The 23581-nt window shown below is 42.7% G+C and overlaps 1 protein-coding gene across 8 annotated transcripts in view; it reads left to right on the top strand.

Moving 5' to 3' along the window:
• The window catches only part of LOC147029431 (RNA-binding motif, single-stranded-interacting protein 3-like), a 371659-nt gene that overhangs the window by 242377 nt on the left and 105701 nt on the right, over nt 1–23581 (top strand). For all 8 annotated transcript variants that reach the window (XM_085872471.1, XM_085872473.1, XM_085872474.1 and 5 more), the window contains 3 exons: nt 22370–22527; nt 22836–22915; nt 23361–23476. In XM_085872471.1, coding sequence (XP_085728597.1) covers nt 22370–22527; nt 22836–22915; nt 23361–23476 — 354 coding nt within the window. The remainder of the gene's footprint in view (nt 1–22369; nt 22528–22835; nt 22916–23360; nt 23477–23581) is intronic.

Raw genomic sequence — 23581 nt, forward strand, 5'->3', positions numbered from 1 at the left:
ATGACGGCGTAGTGTGTTACTTATGGTTTTCTTTGATACTGTGGTCCCAGCTCTCTTCAGGTCATTGACCAGGTCCTGCCGTGTAGTTCTGGGCTGATCCCTCACATTCCTCATGATAATTGAGGCTCCACGAGGTGAGATCTTGCATGGAGCCCCAGACCGAGGGAGATTGACTGTTATCTTGAACTTCTTCCATTTTCTAATAATTGCGCCAACAGTTGTTGCCTTCTCACCAAGCTGCTTGCCTATTGTCCTGTAGTCCATCCCAGCCTTGTGCAAGTCTACAATTTTGTCCCTGATGTCCTTAGACTGCTCTCTGGTCTTGCCCATTGTGGAGAGGTTGGAGTCTGATTGACTGAGTGTGGACAGCTGTCTTTTATGCAGATAACGAGTTCAAACAGGTGCAGTTCATACAGGTAATGAGTGGAGAATGGGAGGGATTCTTAAAGACAAAACTTACAGGTCTGTTTGAGCCGGAATTCTTACTGGTTGGTCGGTGATCAAATACTTATTTCATGCAATAAAATGCAAATTAATTATTTAAAAATCATACAATGTGATTTTCAGGATTTTTATTTTGGATTCCGTTATTCACAGTTGAAGTGTCCCGATGATAAAAATTACAGACCTCTACGTGCTTTGTAAGTGGGAAAACCTGCAAAATCGGCAGTGTATCAAACGCTTGTTCTCCCCACTGTATGTATATATATATATATATATATATATATATATATATATATATATATATATATATATATATATATATATATATATACAGTAAAAACCTCTTAATTAGCGGCCTTTTTAACCACGAAATCGGCTAATCCACAGGCCCCCACCATGGACCCCAAAATTTAAACATGAAATAGTATTTTTGGGGTGGAATGTGGGTCTTTGATCTCAACTGCGGTCTGAACCGTTGTACAAGTGTGAATGCGTGGATGTTGGTTTAAAACACACAATGGCTTGTCAAATCATTGACATATGTTCGCTAACCGCCGACACCTGCTATAATCCGCGGTTTAAGCCCTTAATCCGCCGTTTAACCCAACAATTGAGTCCTTTTTGACACGCGGTGAGCGAATCTGAGGTGGTGGGGTGTCATAAACTCACTCTCACCTCTTCTGTATAAAACCTCAGGCCAAATCCATCTCAATAATAACCTTAGACTACTTACTGCAGACCACACATTGATTATCCGCGATTCTACGACCATTCTGCAGCCTTTTCAAACATCGAAGCTGGCTTCTTCTTCATCTCCCTCCGACATTGCTGTGATGTCATCGGTCAACATGCCGGGGAGAAAAGAAGAAGCACACATCCAGAACTGTTTCCGAATGGTGGCAGGGTTAGTGTTGTTGGGTGAACGCGCCTCGCATGTTTTCTGCTTGTACTCGCTATCCGCGGTCTGTTGGTACAAGATTATATTTTATTAAAATTATTCGCGGTTTTCTTAATATTATTGACCGATCCACGGATCGTCTTAACCGCGGATTTTTATTTTATGGACCCCAACGGCCGCGATTTAAAAGTTTTACTGTATATGTATATGTATGTGTGTGTATATATGTATGTATATATGTATATATATATATATATATATATATATATATATATATATATATATATATATATATATATATATATATATATATCTGTGTGTGCATGACCAACTGAGTTTCATTGAACAATTTTGGGAAACCCAGATTGCAAAGAACAGGGCCCCCCAACAAACGGACGCCAATGTTGTCGGACGGAATGAAAACCCGTCATTCTTGTTACAAAAACAGCTAAAATTGATGAAAAAGCAGCCGAAATTGAAACCAACACAGTAATTATGGTCGCAATAGCAAATATAACCAAAACCAACACGTTTATTCTAACACGAAACAACACAAATATAACAAAACCAACACGAAACCAACACGAAACCAAAACCAACACGAAACCAAAAACCAACGTGCAAGAACAGTCGTGACGGACACAAGAACGGTCAATCCCCAAATAGAACGGTGGGGAATGGAAGCAACATCGGTTATTTCCGTCGCGAAACGGTGGAGACCGAAGTGAAAGCGATTCATTCCGGTTACCAGAACGTGGGAAAAATGGCGGCTTGAAAAGTTCTTGAAGTTATTGAAGGTTAACTTTAACGTAGTCTGCCTTGAATATATCATGTCTGTTAATGAAAACCCGTTTGTGGTATGGGATATTATACAAGCAGCGATAAATGCGCCCTTTGACTTAATGTGTGGCTGACATTTCGTGAAATTCGTGCCCCCGTGCTGCAGCGATCAGTGACGATTGATCGTTTATTTTTGCAAGAGGTAAAATTTGATAGTAATAATAAATTGCAAATTCCAATAAAATAACAAAGTTAATATGAAGTAAAAACTGTAACAAGATCCCATACACGATCCCCTATGTTGAACTGGGCATACACAACTCGCGATCCTACACTCGGGGGCTCGAAATATAGGCAAACCAAACATTATCAACACAACAAAATTCGGTTTAATAAATTGTTAAAACTACATCAGGTATGACCCACTCTCGATTATCTATATTAAATTTATGTTCGAGGCACAAGCACTAAAAATTTACATGCAGTAACAGGTCGTTCTACTGCATCCGCCATCTTGTTCGCACTACAGTAACCGGAATGAACCACTTTTGTTTCGCTCTCGGATGTTTCGCGACGGAAATAACCAATCTTGCTTCCGTTCCCCACCAATCTATTTCGGGATTGACCGTTCTTGTTTCCGTCACGACCGTTCTTATGTGTAGAATAAACATGTTGGTTTCCATTATATCTGCTATTGCGACCGTAATTACTGTGTTAGTTTCAATTTCGGCCGCTTTTTCATCAATTTTAGCTGTTTATGTAACACGAATGACGGGTTTTCATTCCGTTTGTTCGGGGGCCTGAAGAAGCATGATTGGTGTTCCAACTTTCAATTTCAGCTGATGAGGTGGCATGCCTGGAGGATGTCACGAGTACAGAAACTCAACAGAGTAGTGAATGATTTTATCCACATTGGGAACAGTGTCAATGGATTTATAGGCGACTTCTTCACTGGGCACACATTCCAATAGTCATTCATTCGGTGTATGAACATTGTCGTTTCATGTGGCTGGTATTGATTATTGTGACAACCAATCAGTGTCTCCATAATTTTGTGAAAAATGGGGGCAATACCCTTGGGCACTCACCTGGTAGAATAATGATCCTGAGTAGGAAGTCGACGTGGGACGGAATTAGCTAAATGTACCAATGAACCATTGTTATAGCAGATACCTATTTTGGTGAGCAACCGCCTCCCACTGCCATCCCCATAATACCCCATTCGACAGCAATATATATATATATATATATATATATATATATATATATATATATATATATATATATATATATATATATATATATATATATATATATATATATATTTCTCTTTTTAAAATAGCGTGAACAAACTTTGTTGCATCACGGGTGGTGAAGTTTGTGGTCAAGTTTCATTGAAATTGTGTTTGTAGTTTCAGAGAAGAAGTTGCAAATATTTATGAACGGACGGACAGGTGGGGACTGATTGACAGACGGACGACGCTCCATCCCATAAGCTCCCCAGAGCTATGTTCCAGGTGAGCTAAAAATTAGGAAATACGCTGCTTATCAAATCATTGTCGGAACTCAGCACTGCAGCCAGATTTTAGTGAAGGGGGATGAGGCCGTCACCGGTATCAGGCTCGATTTTACCATCACCAATGTCAAGCAGAAGAGTGGTGAACTGGTGTGCACTATGATCTCCCAATAAGTGCATGTGAATATTGGTATGTAGGGTCATTTTGTTTCAACATCTCGCCACAGCACTGATGTTTTTAGACTCGCGTTGATTTGATCGGTTCGAGTACCCTGCAGAATTTTGGGCAAAGTTTGTCTGAAATCACCGCAAGAAGAAATGTCACTCTGCCCATGGGTGAATTGTTTGTTCATATATCTTGCAGTGTTTGGTCAAGTGCCTTGAATGCTTGCTTGTGCGACTTGGTATATTCGGCCCAAATGATCAAGGTACAGCGTTTGAGGAGCACACCTCGTCTGAAATCATTTTCCACAATGCATATCACTTTGACCAGATTGAGGGGTAATTTGAAGGTGGAATGCACCATGCTACCGCCTTTGAGCAGAGTCGCCGCAATGCCCGACAATGCTGCGAGGGACACACACACACACACACACACACACACACACACACACACACACACACACACACACACACACACACACACACACACACACACACACACACACACACACACACACACACACACACACACACACACACACACTTGATTTTCCGACTATCTGGATAAATCATTTGGATGCTAAAGATCATGGATAATCACACAGCTGTCTGTGGAGATAATTGTTGGAAGCACCAAACTACAATTGTATTGAAAGATTAGACCGTAATGCTGCAGTACCAAATGAGTATCAGAATAATGGAAATAAGACATGATTTGTCCTTGTAGTAGTGGAGAAGAAGACAAAGTAGAATGAACTTTTATCTTTTCCTGAGGAATTTTTCTTCACGGGTCAATGTCAAAGCACTTCCTGGTCACGTGATTACCTCCAAAAGTCTCACGTTAACGTTTTCAAAGGTCATAAACGGGCACTTGTTTGCCAATATAGTCGAGTAAACCTGCCTAAAGCCTACTTGACGCATGAATCTCGGTTTTGACGGAAGTGGTTTTTGGCGTATTAGCCCTGATAGCTGAGATTACAACAAACACACAGAAACTCCTTTATCTTTTTTTTTTATGTGTATTATATATCTCCCATCACTTCGATGGAAGAGTTATCAACAAAACTTAAACAGAAGTCCAGCAAATTAGCTTTATAGTTGTTATTGTCTTGTATGGGATGAAACGCCAATTCTTGATTTACAGATGCGCTCGCAAATGTTGCAGGCATAGTTGCTGCTGGAAGGAGGGATTTAGGCACTGGCTTTGTGGCATGCTCACTTATCTGGCAAAGGTTGTGTCCCCAACATCCTGTCTGTATGTGTGTCTCTCTCACTCTCACTCTCACTCTCACTCTCGACCCACCGTTCCCAGTCTTACCCAACTGCTCCTGGACTCTGTCTTTTTCACCTGAGCAAGTGGATAAGTTTGCTTGCCGCATTAGTTTCACACCAGGAAGGTCAATGTCACAATAAAAACTTTCATTTCTAATCAAATGAAGTTTAAACTTGAAATAATGGTGCTTTGACAGATTGAGCATCAGACCTCACTTGACTCCCTCAGCCAGGAGAGGGGTGAAGCTTGGACTGCATTCGAAGGTCGATTCTCTCTTGGAAATGGAACATTTATTTTCTATATGTAGAATGCAAATTAATATGCAAACTAGCATATACCCGTGCTCCGCACGGAGTTGAATGGGTGGTAAAAGGTGGATGAGGCATAATAGTTGATGTTATGGGAAGCTGGGGAGGGTGTCATTGGAGATGTGATGCACTATGATTACCTGTCCTTAGTTTTCAAAAGGACCACCCTGTAGATGACATTTTGGGTGAGTGTCTTGTTGCTGAATAGTCCTTGTGAGGAATTATTGTCCACTTTGATAGATATATAGGAGTAACCTCTTGCACGTGAAAATGCAACATATAGTTGGCCATGGGAGAACACAGGGGCTGGGAGGTATATTCCGAGTTTGTCAAATGTTTGGCCCTGGGATTTGTTTATGGTCATCGAGTATGTGAGTCTGACTGGAAATTGCATCCTTTGCAGTGTGACTGGAAGGTTGGCGTCTAATGGGGCAAGTTTTACATGATATAGGTCTAGCCCGAGACTGAACAGGAGCACTGGAGGGTGACCGAGAATCAGAATGCAAATTTCAATGAACGGCACTTTTTGGCGCACATCCGACGATCGAACACCGCTTGGACGCTTTAATTTGAAGACCACACACGCAAGACACAACACAGGTAACGATGGCGGTTGATATTGACAATTAATGTCATGAACGGCAGTTGTTTGGGTGTATCTGACAATCGAACACCTCTTTAATTTGAACAGTTAACACGCTCGCATTCAAGGTGCACAATCTATTGTCGGACACCGTGCTTTCGAAGAACAAAGAAAATAAGAGAATCCGGGCAATGAAGGGATGACCTCATACCCGTTCCCTGGTTGCCCCTACCTTCAGATTATAGCCTTTGATGTTATCTGGACGTAGGCCTATTGCAACTTATTTTCGGGTGTTTTTAATATGTACGTTGCTTTTCAGACAGAAATTGACAGTCTAAGAGGGCGTGTTCAGTCCGGGAAAGAGCCAATTGGGGTACATCATGTTGGCAGAGCTCTGGCGTTCATCGTTCGCCTCCTTCCATGCTGATTTTTAAAACATGACAACCATTGCTGATGTTCTGAGCTATACTATTTATTATCAGTTTTGTTTATGTTCAGTGTTTGATGCAATGAGTACTCCCTTACTCGAGTTCATATTTTTTGGATAGATGGCAGCACTTACCCGCATACCACACCTGGACAGCAGTTCATCGATGGCGACCGAACGGGAATAAATGCGGCCGTGGATGGGTTGAAAATCTTGTTGAAGCCACGTTGTCATCCAATTCCAGCTTAGAAATTTAGTGGATCGTCTTCGTCACATTAAAAAAAACCCAAGTATATGGGAAATTAGCACATTCCTGCCAGCGGTTTCGGAGGAGAAACATCAAAATACGTGCAGACGTTAACAGATATAATATATTTTTTAAATAAATCTTTACTTTAAATACAACGTTTCTTGTTACATTTTTTTGTGTCAAATTCACCTTCTGAGGTAGTCAGCATGTGCAGAAGAGGGTTTTACATTGCAGACGCTGTTTTCGAGGAGTGGCATTACGCCTCCTGGTGGTGACGGTCTGTCGATGACAGACGTAATCATGTCAGCGAATGACCGATGATGTCATGACGGAATTACGCCTCTCAGCGGTGACGTCACACGTCGCCATGCAAACGAATGTAAAAATTAGAAAATCGCCCAAAATTCCCAAACCTGTCCGTCTGGCGCGATCTCACAAAGCCCATGCTGTTCATTAGACCACAGAGCACAGAGCATTCGATCTTTGTTTTTCCTGGGTGTTTCTTCCTCTCGCCATTTCTTCCTCTAAGTGTCCCTCTAGTCTGAATGTTGCTACTTGACAAAAGTCTAAGTAACCCGACCTTGATCGGGTGATCCAACTTTTTTTTTCTTCTTTTTTTTACATGATCGAAGGCTCATTGTGGATCTGCCACAAACACACACACACACACACACACACACACACACACACACACACACACACACACACACACACACACACACACACACACACACACACACACACACACATCTCACACACATAGATATACAGATGAATACACAAGATACAATACCTGACTGTTCGACGAGACAAACAGCCACTTCGCTTGAGGGGATTGCCATCACTTCCCAGGGTACTATGAGTACCAGCTACATCCCCACAATGGCACCACATTTCTCACCACACTCATTTTCTAAGGTGGAATTTCCTCCTCCTCCTCATGATTGCCAACCTATGGGAATTGTCTGTGCTTTATCCCTTTAAATACTGAACGTCAAGCAAGAAGCAGTTTTCGTATGACTCAGACAGAGTTTGAACCACTGACCTCCCAGACCCAGAGCAAATACCAAGTCTGGTATTGCTCTAATCATTGACATATAGTTTTTCAGCTGAAAGGCAATGATTAGCACTCGGTGTCCCCCCATCGTCATTTGCGATTATACTACAACTGTAAAGTTACAATGGACAGATTTGCCAGTCCAAACCAGAAGAGAAGAACCCATGTCCACGGAACCATTATGCCTCTTGAAAATAATGTGATGCGGTATCTTTGATTGTTGCCCCATAAAAGAGATCTGCCTTATTTAACAAAACTAGTGCGGGCCCGTAGGTGCGTGCCAGTATGTGCAGCTTCGTGCCTGCAGTATCAGGTCCCCAGCATCAATTGTGACGTCATATCAAACGAAGAAGAAGAATTGTGACGCCCCCTCTCTCTCGCCCCCCTCTCTCCGCCCTCTCTCCCTCTACTCTGTCCCTCCTCTCTCGCCCCACCTCTCTCACTCCCCTCTCTCACCCTTCTCTCTCTCCCCTCTCTTGCCCCTCTCTTCCCCCCTCTCTCCCCCTTCTCTCTCCCCCTCCTCTCTCCCTTCTCTTGCCCCTCCTCTCACCCCCCTCTCGCCCTTCTCTCTCCCCCCCTCCTCTGTCCCCCCTCCTCTCTCCCTCTCCTCTCTTGCCCCCCTCTCACCCCCTCTCTCACCCTCCTCCCCCCTCTCTCTCCCTCCCCTCTCTTGCCCCCCTCTCTCGCCCTCCTCTCTCGTCCCTCTCTCTGTAAATGTATTCACAAATGTCTACGAAGCACAACGATTAATTCCAACCTTGGGAAAAATAGCTTTAAAACCCTTGGGTAACAGCTGTTTCCCTCGGGAAAATTCAAACCTTGGGATTAATTAATAATTTGAATAATAATCAAACCTTGGGAGTTTGGCACATACCCAGGTATGGTACATACCCAGAGAAAGACACATACCCAGGTCCCCAGTGTCGATTGTGACGTCATACCAAACGAAGAAGAAGAATTGTGACGTCAATCCTTAAAAAAAATTAATTAATTAAATAAACATTAATTGTAACGTCATTCGTGATGTCATAGCACCGTGTCCTGTCATTGGTTCACAGATACATGGCCGTAACTTGGGAACCGCTTGTCCGATCGATATCAAACCTTGAAAACGCACATCCGCGGGTCCCCGTCAATATTCCTGGCAAGTTTCAATCCGATCGGACCGGTGGTCGTCCGGTTATTAATGATTTGGGAAAAAAATTGGCATGAGAAGGTGGAACGACACCTTCAGCTGCCATATATACACCTTTTCAACACTGAAAATGCAGTAAAATGGTCCTAACTTGGGAACCGCTCGTCCAATCGATATCAAACCTCGAAAAGGCACATCCGCGGGTCCCCGACAATATTCCTGGCAAGTTTCAATGGGATCGGACCAGCAGTCATCGAGAAACAGCAGTCGCAGACAAACAGACAGACAAACACATTGCTGGAATTATAGATAGATGAATGATAATACAGAAAATCCCATCATCTATGTCAGCCTCATTTACAAATAGAAGGAACTTTGGAGTGCATTTCGAGAGCATCAGCTTTGTGGAGATATCTGACTTGGTGAATGACTGAATTGAGAAGGTTTAGTCTGCAATCCCAAATTATTTAAGCTGGCAACACAGGAGTTATTTTTCACTGAGAATTCTGAGAGATGTGTGTGTGTGTGTGTGTGTGTGTGTGTGTGTGTGTGTGTGTGTGTGTGTGTGTGTGTGTGTGTGTGTGTGTGTGTGTGTGTGTGTGTGTGTGTGTGTGTGTGTGTGCGCGCGCGCACGTGTGTACACGTGTGTGCACGTGCGTGTATGTGCGTGTATGTGCGTGCGCGTATCAGTCACTTGAGGGTCGCCCAAGAATACTCGACTTTCAACAATGATGTATGAATGCTAAATGAGGCCCTTTGTACATGCGCTGTGTGTATGTGTTTGCACTGACTCGGTTCTTCTCGCCAAGCACTTTTTACCTGCCTTTGCTTGCGAGAAATCTTAAATTAAAATAGTCTTTTAACATAATTTTCACATTTAGACGAAAGAGTGGACATTTCAAAATGGTTAACCACAATTGTTCTACTTCTGAATGCAAATCGGACTCACGAAAATATAGGAATCAGATAAATATCCGTTGATGAGAGGAATCGGGTTCCATCATTTCCTGTTATGCAATTAGCTAGGGGTGGCCCTGGTTATAACACATACACCCACATGTGAACGGACACATCTCCTTTCACCAAAGGATGCAAAAATCGAGTAGCCCCAGAACCAAAGAAAAAATCGATATTTATAACAGCACTCACAGATCTGATCTTCACAGTGGCGTTACAAGCACGAAGGTTTATTTAGACTCTAGAGCATGCCCATCTACAATCCTTTGGGCCTTTCTCAGGCCCACATGGTTGGAAGTTTTTGTGGTGTGGGATGCAAGACATCAACTTTTTGGATAAGTTAATCAGGAAGTTCTCCAAATCTTTTGTTGTGCAGAAGCTCATGCCTTTCTTTCAGAAATGTTTCCAAATATTTTCTGATTCTTTAAAAGGTTGGTAAGCCATTCTATGCTACAATCCTTATCTGGCACATATGATGCACATCTCGGCCACCCCGATGGACTTCATCACTAAGGCTTTCTGCGCATGCATGCCGAGCAATCTGGTGCCAAATGACGTCATTTTGAAAGTCGTGTATTGCCTCAGATTATCCTCACAACCAAGGATATGCCACTTGGGCCTTGCCACGAATACCTTATTTTGCCTGAACATTGCCAGGCCCCTGATCAATGTTGAGTATGACATGCTTTGTTCTTGAAGTGATTTGTTCTACAGCAAATGTAGCAAAGCCGATTACATGATATCTGCATTCCACACAATAATGGACACTGGATTTCCAGACATTTGTCCCACTCGCGTCAGGGTGAGTTGAGCGATGTAGTAATCATCTCAAAGGATTCTTTTACAAACTTGTGTTAAAAACTGGATTAAGATGCACACCTTGTAAGAAGTGGTCATTACCTCTGCTGAAGGTGGGTGTTGGTTATGTTTTTATCCCGTCTGTCTTTTGAGCTGTCTGTCTGTTTGTCTGTCTGTCTGTCTGTGAACAGTATATCATAAAAAGTTGTGGACCGATTTGAACGAAATATGGTGTTGAGTTTGAGTGTGTAACAAGGACGAAATGATTATATTTTGGTCAAGATATGGATCCTGATACTATAATTTTTAAAGTGACTCTTCACCATTGAGTGATCTGGCTAAAAACAATATATAAAACGTCTCAAAAAGTTATGGACTGATTTGGATGACACTTGGTGGACAGATTGTGTGTGACAAGGATGAAGGGATTCAATTTTGGTGAAGTTCCGAATATAGATACGGATAGGAGAATTTTTTTTTATTTCTAAAGTGATTTTTCAACATTGAGAGATGGAGCCAAAAATGATATATAGCACAATATTTCAAAAAGTTGTGGATGGATTTGGGGTGCTCTTCGTGGATGAGTGGATAGTTGACAAGAACAAGCCAATTCGATTTTGGAGGTCCTGATCCAGATCCGGCCTATCAGTGGGATACAAAATGTAAACTGTTCAGACTGGCGGAGGTATGTGCTCTACCGAGTGCCGTTCGAGTTATGTTTGTAATTCTCCTGGAAAATGCTTGGGGTTCACACCAGGGAATGTTCTTCTTGCTAGCAATAATTTTGCAGATGTGTTAATGTCTCTTGAATAACCACTCAGGATACACCTGAATGAATCTCTCCAGTATTTGACCGGCTTTATTGCCCGGATATGCAAGCAAAGGTATAACTAACTCGCCGGTTTTGATGCCCAATCTTAAAACACACATCTGAATGAATAACTTTCATTTGTATCCACCCACGTGGGAAATACTCATATATTCATATACGTCATGGATTTTGTAAAACAATACAGTTAAAAAAAAAAAAATCAAAAACTGTGTTTATTAGCGTCAATAAATCTGGGTTCAGAGAGCATTTTGATTTTTTTTGGTGATACGGTTGCTCGTTTGTGCCTCTCAAATTTCTGATGATTGTTCTGCAAACGTAAACTGACTCAAAACACATTTGATATTGCGGCATTCTTGTCGTTGTTCTCTGTGTCATTTGCACATTTCAGCTTTAAGAAGGGAAATGCCAAGCTATTATAACCATCATTATAATGCAAGTCGAAGGCTAATGTATTTCATAATGACAAGCCATTCATTATTTTCTGGTGAGACAAGGTGCTGTGGCTCCATCCTTACACTCTTCCTCAAGCGTTGGGATAATGGCATTCTGGGACGATGCAATTAGCTTTATTTTGTGGAGCAACCTTTCTTTACATCTCGTTGGAGCAATTATTGACATGGTGATATAACAAATAAAGTAGGTTATTGTAACACTGACTTCTTGGAAGCCAATGTAGTGCACTCATAATTATGTAGTGGAGATTATTGCAACACTTTAACCAGTGGTGTCATGGTTAGACTTAAGACGTCCGCCTGGAGTTTGTGAGGTTGGCGGTTCCTCCCTGACCGAGTCATATGAAAATTTTTTTAAATGGTTCCTGCTGTTTCCTTCCTTGACACTCATTTAAAAGGATAGAGCATGCACAAACAAGACTGGGAAGGCAATGGCATACGACCCAGTGTAACCCTTGCCAAGAAACTGCACCTGCAGCATCAATGCTATCCACTGGCCATCTTGTGACAATATCGTTTCCCCCTTTCCATGTTGTTCTCTTCCATTCTGCTCTAGCTCTTCCACAAACCTCGATCATGTACAGAAAAGAACACTCTGCAAAGAGTTTCAAAAATAACAAAGATTTGTGTTTAGTTGCAGAATTTAGAGTTTTGAGAAACTCGTACCTCTCTAAGGATATGCACCATGGGCCCTTGGCCAAAGTACACACTCAAACAAAACTTGACCATCTCGTGCACGCATGCACTTCAAAGCGTCCGCTGAGTCTGGGAGATCGGCGGTTCAAATCCCATCGGTTGGCAACCACTGCGCAGGCTTGATGCGCCAAATTGCCTCCTCTTGCAATTTTAAGTTCCTTGTGAGGAACTTATAATGTATAGTACTATTGAGTTTCAATTGATTAAAGACTGGCGACTTAAACATATACCAAAAACTTAATAACGATTAATTCATGTTAACATTTGATCAACAACTTGCTTTTGCCTCTGATCTTACAATACCTTCATACTCTGACCCTCTATCCAGTTGTATTTTCTTTTTCCATCATGTGTCATCTTTTGTCTTTACTTGCTTTCAAACTCTTTTTATTTCTATATTTTATTTCTGCCTTTACTTCTTTATACCTTTGCCAGTGAAGTTTTTTGTGGTATACACTGCCATGTGTTCTTGGTGTCCTGTATGCTTCAACAGCTGCAGAAAAGGGCTCATTTACTTATGAATCTAATGAACTGTTTAGTCTTGCTGATGAGAAATAAGTCCAATCAATGCTGTCTACGACTAATGCTGATATAACTTGCACAAATCCCTTTGACGGTTGCACCTTCCACTTCCACTTTTTTTACCCACACGGTAATGCTCTGTGGAAATGTCTCCACTCTTCTCTTTTCTACTCGTACCTCTCTAAGATATGGTTTAGCTTGTTGACAAGAATATGAAATTTGACATCGTGTCATCCAAGAATAATCAAAATAAACTTTTGTAAATCCTCCTTACCTTTTGCACACTGCCTTTCTATTGGCTGTTGGTTCAAGGTACTGTCTTGAGGGGATTGTTATTTTAACCAAACCTGCATGTGTCAAATTATCGTACAAATCTTGTAAATATTTTCAAGCATTTGAGTGTTTCTTTGTGTTGTCTGTGTGTTTGCTTGTTCGTGCATTTGTATGTTATCTTTTGACGGCCAAAATGTAGTACCAAGAGGTGCCAAATTTTGGGTTTAGGTACTTCGGAATCTGGGAAAAGATTTAAGATGACACACGTTAGCCTTCATGCCTGTTTTGAGGCTACTAAAGGCCACTATAAAAGTGTGTATTGGGATGTTGGGTCAGGCAGTGCTACCGCCGGCAGGCAAAAAGTAACCACCGTGAGACCGATAACTCCACATCTTTTCAATGTCCAACACGTCCCAAAACCACCGCCAGGAAAAGCTCACCCAGCCGAGCAGCGCCAGTTATACCCTTCTACCCTGGGCAGTGCCAGGTAACCCCCACAACAACCCGATTTAATTTTGGATGATTACAAACTAAACAACTTTAGCAAATCCACTGCCTGTATAAATTATGCCTGTAAAGATTCAGTCAATAAACTGGAATTTAGAGAAATTGCAAATCAAAAATTGACATTGTGAAGAATATATTGTTAATTTTTACGAGCATTGTTTGTTAAGAAAACTAATTTTCTGAAACATTGTTCGAGTAGCAGTGCATTTCTTTAATCTGAAATCTTTCTCTTTGCATTGCATGAGTTGGACATATCAAACTTCGAACAATTAATTTGCACTCACATTTGTTCATGTCTTTTTGTGCATTCTTCCATGATACCACCCATCACTTTGGCATAGATAAATACAAATATAAATTAAACGTTTCGTTTTTAAAAGTTTCTTCAACTGTTTCGTGGATTGCTTGGTGAAGCCACTTGGCGTGCGTTCTTCAAACTTCAATCAATGGCGATACCATGGTTCTATACAGGAGGTAGGAAGGTAAAATAAATTATATGATCACAATCAGTGAAACATGTTTTCAGTTGTGACAAAGCAATGAATCACCACATCACGGCAAGATAGCCGAGAATTACGCATGCTCACTCCAAGCTGTTTAGCCTGGGTTTGAATACCGAAACACAGCTATAAACTGTCATCACAGTGTTTCACAGGCAGGGTGATTCATCAATGGGTGTGCTGTCTTTCGGATGGACGTTAAATTGGATGTTACATCTCCTGGAATACCACCCCCATCTCTCCCTCCTCACTCTCCCATCCTCTCTTCCACCCCTTTCCCTCTCTCAACCTTCTCCCCCTCTCACCCTCTCCCCTCTCACCCTCTACCCCTCTCACCCTCTCCCTCTCCATCTCCCTCTCTACCCCCCTATCCTCTCTCTCTCACTCTCTCTCTCTCACCCCTCTCCCTCTCTGCCACCCCTCTCCCGCTCTCACCCCTCTCCCACCTCTCCCCCTCCCCTCATCCCACACCCCTCCCCTCTATTGAGGGGACTGTTAAGGACTAACATTTTAGTTTTAAATTTAAAACGGCTTCCCCAGAATGTAGCATGTACAAATCGGATTTGGAGTGAGTCAACTGGAGGGGTGCAAAGGTCGCTGCATGTGCGAGCATGCATACATGCAGGCAGGCCTTTGCCAGGTTGATAGCATGGGTTTTAAATTCTCCTGCCCGGTTTTATCTAGAACATGGTGGTTAAAAAGAAAATGGTGCTATTTGGGTGCGTTTTTATCGCCGTTCCTTCCCCTCCCCTCATGCTGCCTTCCCTTCCCCAGCCCTCACACTGCTTTCCCCATCCCTCACACCACCTTCCCTTTCCCTTATGTTGCCTTCCCTTCCCCTCCACTTGCACTGCCTTCTCTTCCCTTCCCCTCACACTGCATTCCCTTCTCATCATGCTGCTTCCCTCTCCCTCCCCTCACACTTACCTCCTCCAAAACCCCTCCCCTCTCCACCCCCCCCAATTGAATCTCTGGGCGGTCACCCCATGCTGTATTAATGTTCTGTTTTAATGTACCCCATTTTGTTCAATCCTGTACTACCCCTCCCCCCATATCTCCCTCAAGTCCCCCTACCAAATGCAAGTCCAGAACCCCCTTCCTTCATGCTTACATCCTCCAAAACTCCCTCTGCCTCCTCGCTTCCCCCTTCTCTCTCCCCCATCATCCTCACTCCCCACCCCACTCGCAGAGTGTATCGTGATTTTTGGCGAAGCGTTGCTCTCCACGCTCCCCCCCCTCCTCACTCTCCTCCCCCACCCCTTCCTATCTCCTCCCTTTCCTATCTCCTGCCTTCCTCATCAAAACCCCCTCCTTGCTCCCACACCCTTCGTTGCTCCCCGCTCCTCACTCCTCCACCCCTCCTTGCTCCCCCTCCCTCCTCTTCCCCTTCCTTCCTCTCTCCCTCCTCGCTCTCCCTCCTCTCCTCTTCCTCCCCTCTCTCCTCTCCCTTCCCTCTCTCCTCCCTCTTCTCTCCCTCCTCTCTTCCTCATCCCTCTCCTCCTCCTCTCCCTCCTCTCTCTCTCTCCGTGTCCTCCCTCCTCTCCCTCCCCCTCCCTCATGTCTCTCCTCTCTCTCCTCTTTCTCCCTCCCCTCCTTCTTTCTCTCCCCCCTTAATATTCCCGTCAGCGAAGCAACAAGTTGTATTTGCTAGAATATAATATTTGAGGTCTCTTGACAGAGTGCTGGAGCTGTCCAAGCAGTCTCTTGGCGAGAGTTATGCTGGATGGTTCGCCATTGGCTTCTAAGCAGTCAATTAGAGCAGGAATTTGTAATTTGTTCAGGGTGCTGGTGATAACTCGTCTCTTCATCATTCACTGTGGGATCTTTAACGTTTACCACCAACAACCAGTGCTGACAGACAGGTCCTCTGGCTTAACTTCATTTTGATGAAAAGACTCTGCACTCTTCCACACTTGCACTCGTGCATGCTCTTGCAGAGTCGTGTGTATCTGCTTGGGGAAGGAGTAAACACAAAAAGAAGAGGATGTACAGCTCAACTCTGCCCTGTGAGTGATCAGTGGCTGCCTTTGACTGACACCAACTCACAGCTTTCCGATGTTGGCAGATATCCCACCTCACCATCTACGATGTGAAGCTGAAACCAGACTGGAGCTGCCTTCAAAGCATCTGAGCAACCTGCACACCCTCTTCATCACAGAATCCTCGGATAACTGCTTGTATCACAATTCAAGAGCAACAAGCCCCTCATCATAGCGGCTCAACCCTTTACCCAGTCGAACAACAGGCACGGAAGAAAACATTGGCTACTCGGTGAGTGGAGAAGGAAACAACCTATTGATAGATTGAAATAAATGCTGCCAATCTCAATCACACTTACAGGCTACCACCTACCATGCAAGGAGTGGTGCCATCTGAACAATTCCCAGATGGGTGTTGGGTGCTTCATCGCATGCATGCACTCCTGGAACTTGGTCGACACTGCAACTTGTGACTGCGATGAGATACAGACAACAGACCACTTCGTGGAGGAGTGCCCCATACACCACTTTGATGGAGAATGGAATTTGCTGCAACAGCTCACTACCCAAACCCAAGCGTGGCTGAGGACTGCCAATTTCACGAGTTCTTTTGCTCAACTCGTATCAAACCATACATATCAAACTTATCACCATGCATGTGGAACACCAGAATGACAGTCTATAGTTGGGTTAAGATTCAAACCCAGGCTCGATGGCTCATAGACGACTGCTATGTTGAGGTCAACAGTATAAGGTGGAGTCAAAGTTTTTTTTTTTCCTTTTCAAAAATTTTCAGATAAAAGATCCATCATCTATTCCAATGACATTAGAAAATTCACTTCGAATTGGAAAGTACGTTTGACACTGCATGCAAACTAAATAACAAAGGACAAACATTTGTGCCATTTCAATGTAGGACAAGATCATTCCCTCACTGTTGGAGAAAATATTGTTTTGACTTCCCCTCACAAATGAGATTTTGAATCTGAAAAACTACCGTCATGATCAAATTTCTCAGATTGCAACACCTATCACAGGTCAATGCAGTCTTGAGGTGAGAGAGAGAGAGAGAGACAGCCAGACAGAGACAGACATTGGGGATATAGAGAGAGGTGGGGGATATTGAGAGAGGTGGGGGAGAGAGAGGAGAGTTACGAGAGAGAGAGAGAGAGAGAGAGAGAGAGAGAGAGAGAGAGAGAGAGAGAGAGAGAGAGAGAGAGAGAGAGAGAGAGAGAGAGACAGAGACAGAGACAGAGACAGAGACAGAGACAGAGACAGAGACAGAGACAGAGACAGAGACAGAGACAGAGACAGAGAGATATATATGTATATAAACAGTGGGGAGAACAAGTATTTGATACACTGCCGATTTTGCAGGTTTTCCCACTTACAAAGCACGTAGAGGTCTGTAATTTTTATCATAGGTACACTTCAACTGTGAAAGATGGAATCTAAAACAAAAATCCTGAAAATCACATTGTATGATTTTTAAATAATTCATTTGCATTTTATTGCATGAAATAAGTATTTGATCACCTACCAACCAGTAAGAATTCCGGCTCTCATAGACCTGTTAGTTTTGTCTTTAAGAAGCCCTCCCATTCTCTACTCATTACCTGTATTAACCGTACCTGTTTGAACTCGTTATCTGCATAAAAGACAGCTGTCCGCACTCAATCAATCAGACTCCAACCTCTCCACAATCGGCAAGACCAGAGAGCTGTCTAAGGACATCAGGGACAAATTTGTAGACTTGCACAAGGCTGGGATGGGCTACAGGACAATAGGCAAGCAGTTTGGTGAGAAGGCAACAACTGTTGGCGCAATTATTAGAAAATGGAAGAGGTTCAAGATAACAGTCAATCTCCCTCGGTCTGGGGCTCAATGCAAGATCTCACCTCGTGAAGCCTCAATGATCATGAGAAAGGTGAAGGATCAGCCCAGAACTACACTGCAGGACCTGGTCAATGACCTGAAGAGAGCTGGGACCACAGTATCAAAGAAAACCATTAGTAACACACTTCGCCGTCATGGATTAAAATCCTGCAGTGCATGCAAGGTCCATCTGCTCAAGACAGCGCATGTCCAGGCCCGTCTGAAGTTTGCCAATGACCATCTGGATGATCCAGAGGAGGAATGGGAGAGGGTCATGTGGTCTGATGAGACCAAAATAGAGCTTTTTGGTTTAAACTCCACTCGCCGTGTTTGGAGGAAGAAGAAGGATGAGTTCAACCCCAAGAACACCATCCCAACCGTGAAGCATGGAGGTGGAAACAGCATTCTTTGGGGATGCTTTTCTGCAAAGGGGACAGGATGACTGCACCGTATTGAGGGGAGGATGGATGGGGCCATGTATCGCGAGATCTTGGCCAACAACCTCCTTCCCTCAACAAGAGAATTGAAGATGGGGCGTGGCTGGGTCTTCCAGCATGACAACGACCCGAAACACAGCCAGGGCAACTAAGGAGTGGCTCCGTAAGAAGCATCTCAAGGTCCTGGAGTGGCCTCGCCAGTCTCCAGACCTGAACCCAATAGAAAATCTTTGGAGGGAGCTGAAAGTCTGTGTTTCCCAGCGACAGCCCCGAAACCTGAAGGATCTGGAGAAGACCTGTATGGAGGAGTGGGCCAAAATCCCTGCTGCAGTCTGTGCAGACCTGGTTAAGAACTACAGGAAATGTCTGATCTATGTAATTGCAAACAAAGGTTTCTGTACCAAATATTAAGTTCTGTTTTTCTGATGTATCAAATACTTATTTCATGCAATAAAATGCAAATATTATTATCTATCTATAATTCCAGAAATGTGTGTGTGTGTGTGTGTGTGCGTGCGTGCGTGCGTGCGTGCGTGCGTGCGTGCGTGCGTGTGTGTGTGTGCGTGTGTGACCGCTGTTTCTCGACAACCTCTGGTCCGATCTAATTGAAACTTGCCAGGTATATTGCTGCGGACCTGAGGATATGCCTTTTCAAGGTTTGATATTAATCGGACAAGCGCTTCCCAAGTTATAGCCATTTATTTACCAAACCAATGGGAAGACACGTTGTTGCGTGGGCATGGCCGATGCGGAAGGGAAGCACAGCCACGTTCCCCATTACGGGTTACAACGTACGGGCTTCCGGATAATGATGACTTCGTGTATTCTAATAATTTCTCGATTTCTTATGCGCATTTATAGATAAACACAATGCCCCAAGTTATGATCGTTTTCATATTAGACGGTGTATAAATTTCGGGAACATCAGAGTGCTGGTATGCTCCGAACCAGGAAGTACATTTTTTCTCTCTCTTCTCTTCTCTTTTTGTTTTTCCTTGCCACGACATTGCGAAAAGGTAAAATACGTTGGCGCTAATTGAATAATTGGGTATTGAAAATAAATTGCGAATAATCCTAACTGCGAATAATATCGAACTTCTGGGTCACGCACGTGCGGGCACGTGAGAACAAAGAAACGGCCTGTGTGGTTTATTTATTTATTATTATTAATTTTTTTATTATTTATTTTTTTAAATTTTTTACGGGCACGTACTAGTTATTTTAAAATCATACAATGTGATTTTCAGGATTTTTGTTTTAGATTCCGTCTTTCACAGTTGAAGTGTACCTTTGATAAAAATTACAGACCTCTACGTGCTTTGTAAGTGGGAAAACCTGCAAAATCGGCAGTGTATGAAATACTTGTTCTCCCCACTGTATTTGTAAATATATATATATATATATATATATATATATATATATATATATATATATATATGTATGTTGTTGTTCGTCTTTCGGCTGCTCCCGTTCGGGGTCGCCACAGCGGATCATCCGTTATGATTTGGCACAGGTTTTACGTCGGATGCCCTTCCTGATGCAACCCTGGTCGCCTCTTATTACACAGGGATAAGAATTGGGTTTCACCATGATTCTGGGCTGTCCTACACCCTCTCATAGCGCGGCCCAGCGCAGAGTGCCTGTCCTCAAGCGATCCTCCAACCCAAGCCTCCAATAGCCGGATTACAGGCGCACGCCACTACGCCTGGTTATTTGTGTGTGTGTATATATATATATATATATATATATATATATATATATATATATATATATATATATATATATATATATATATATATGTATATATGTATATGTATGTATATATACATGTATATACATATATTGGGTCGCTGAAATAGGTGACCCTTATTGTTGGGTCGCCAAAATAGGTGACCCTTATTGTCAGTAATTCTGTCTGTTTGTTTGGATGTTTGTTCGTTTGTCATCAGCATAATTGGTAGTAAACTTGGGCGGATTTTGAGCAAACTCGGGTGGTAGGTACATCTTATGACCTTGTGCTTTGGAAATTGTGATGGTTGCTAGGGACGCTTTGGTTCCCGAACAACAACCGAAAAACCTTCAAAATCGGTACCGTTCACGCGAAATCAATTCCGAAAGCCATTATCCCACGTAGGGTTATGAAATTTGGCAGCAATGATCTACAGGCGATGATCTATCAAATATATTCCGGTTTTAGTGATATATGGAATACTTTACCCGCAGCGCCCCTACAATTAGGGTATGCGTGAAAATTGGTGAAAATTGAAGGCCCCCTAGCGACCAGGTGAGTGCATCGATACGAATGAAACTTTGCAGGTTCATGGTACTCAATGAGTACTACAACTTTGCCTTAGGACAGATTGACAGATTTTTCTTCGGTCAGGGGTCAAATGTCAATTAGTGCAAAAATCGATAATATGCGAGAGCTGGAGGTGCCTTAGCGCCAAATGCTACTCCTCCTAGGGTTATGGTCGGATGGTCATGAAAATTCACACTAATCGTCTGGAATACATTGTGCACAAACGATCGAGCCGGATTTTCGATTTAGATCTTTGTTCACCCACAGCACCCCCTCAAACTTTGGGGATTTCCGATTTCAAACAGCATTTCCCGTACTTTTCATTCAAATGGATACCGAGTAGTTATTGGTAGATGGAACTGGATGAGATTTGATATGCATAATCTTAAGGTGATTCCCTATCCACTATATGACATCCATTTTACTCTATATCTTATAGTTTCCATGCTCGGCAACCCATCGCCGCATACCGGCTTATATGATATATATATATTTTTTTATATACATATATATATATATATATATATATATTTATATATATATATATATATATATATATATATATATATATATATATATATATATATATATATATATAGGTGGGGGAGAGAGAGGAAGAGTGTGAAGTGGTGGGGCGGGGGGGAGGCAGTGGATTCTGGTCGGTGTGACGTCCAATTTAAAAAGATTTATCCTGTTGTAGGCATTTCAAAAATATCATGCATAACAAGTTAGTGTGGACGTTTGTTTAAAAATTCTGTCAGTCCCCCAGACATACTTGGGAATGCAATTATTTTTATCCACAACAAATGACAGCGCTTAGTTGAGATTATGTTGACATCCTCATGCATCGATGTGGGTTAGAGATAATTAGGTAGATTTTCATAAAAACCATAGTGATGAATAATCCGTGTTTAAAAGTGAAAAACTGTCATTCGAGGAAATTTTAATATCGGTGCAAATGTTCCATCTGAACCATGCCAGGTTTTTGGCGGATTAGCTTGTTTGAGATGGACAGTGGGAGATCTTTCACAATGCAAGGAACTTGCAAAAAAAAAAGCGTGTTGATCAAGGTGTAGTTGTAATTAATAACATACGTTTTCTATAACCCATGCTGTTTCATTGCAAAGGATTTATTAGACTCCCTTTACACGATCTTGGGAACCTTTCTCAGGAGAATTTGTTTGACACAATTTCCCTCGATCTCCTCTTGAGGATTTTCCTCCATATTTAACTTTCCTTTGAAGCTATGCATAATTTTATAAGTGCTGTACTGTTTTTATTTATAAATCGTTTTATCACCTTTTGAAGGTTTGTTTCCCCAATAGAATTGACCTGTGAATTGCGGTTAACAACTTGATCTATTCTTTATCTTCAACTAACTTATCCTCTTCGTTGTATTTTCTTCGCAGCAACAAGAACAAGACCCGACAAACCTGTACATCTCAAATCTCCCTCTTTCTCTGGATGAGCAGGAACTGGAGGGTCTGCTTAAACCCTTTGGCCAGGTTGTGTCCACACGCATCCTCAGGGATGCCAACGGCACTAGCCGTGGTGTGGGATTTGCACGGTGAGCACAGATAAACTGATTAAGCTTTCAAAAATGAGGTGAAGAAGTAAAAATCTGGACAATTACTTGTACTGTTCATTCCCTTCATTCAGATAAACTATCATTATGGAAACTGTAAACTAAAATTTATGAAATCCTAAATGCTGGCACGCATGCGTCACCGGGCTTATCGTCTTTATGGGGTTGTGAAAGCGTGCAAATGTCAAGGATGTGGAGAATCGGGATAACAACTTCCAACTTGTTAGGACCTAGGAAACCACTTCACAAGCAATTGAATAATATGTTTTGCCGTTTCCCTGTCTTCACAGCATGGAGTCAACTGAAAAGTGTGAGGTTGTCATACAACGATTCAATGGGAAGTTCCTGTCCAGTCCTCCAGGGGTGACAGGTAAGTTTGCTTGGATGTGTTAACGATTTCTTTCACAGTTCCACAAAAATATGTAAGAAACTGAGATGAACCTTTTGAGATCAACTTTATGCTTTCAATTGTGGAGGTGCATTTGTGCTTTCAAAAGTTGCTCTTTTTGAGAATTTTTTTTGTACACTTTGGGTTTGACAATACTTCCGTCTATTCGCTGTGACTTTTGACAAAGGAAATGCAGGAATAGACTGATATTTGATATTCCAAGCACTTCATATTCCATAGCTTGTCTGCTTTCAACTCTGTTTGGCACAATTATATCGTGACAAATACCCAGAGCTTGGCCCAATCTCCATGCTTTGCTGCTGCCTGGTTTGGTACAACAGGCCAAAGGGGCCATCAGCCCCCATGGTGCATACACTGCTTGTGCAGTAATTGGGCATGTCGCGGGCGTTCGTGATCCCTCACTCAGTGCCCAGCGAGCCCCTCCTGTGCAAGTTTGCTGACGGTGGTCAGAAGAAGAGACAGAACCCAAGCAAGTACCTTCCCAATGGCCGTTCATGGCAGCGAGAAAGTGAGGCGAGAGTGGTATGTTGCTCACGCCTTCCAGCAGACCTGTTAGACACTTCCTAAAGCCCCATGCACGTTGTCCTTAAATGAAACCCCTCTGGTCTAGTCTGCTATTGCAGTTTG

The sequence above is a fragment of the Eptatretus burgeri genome, chromosome 3 (assembly GCF_056783735.1).
Source record: "Eptatretus burgeri isolate ZD-2024b chromosome 3, Ebu_testis_v1, whole genome shotgun sequence".
Lineage (NCBI taxonomy): Eukaryota > Metazoa > Chordata > Myxini > Myxiniformes > Myxinidae > Eptatretus > Eptatretus burgeri.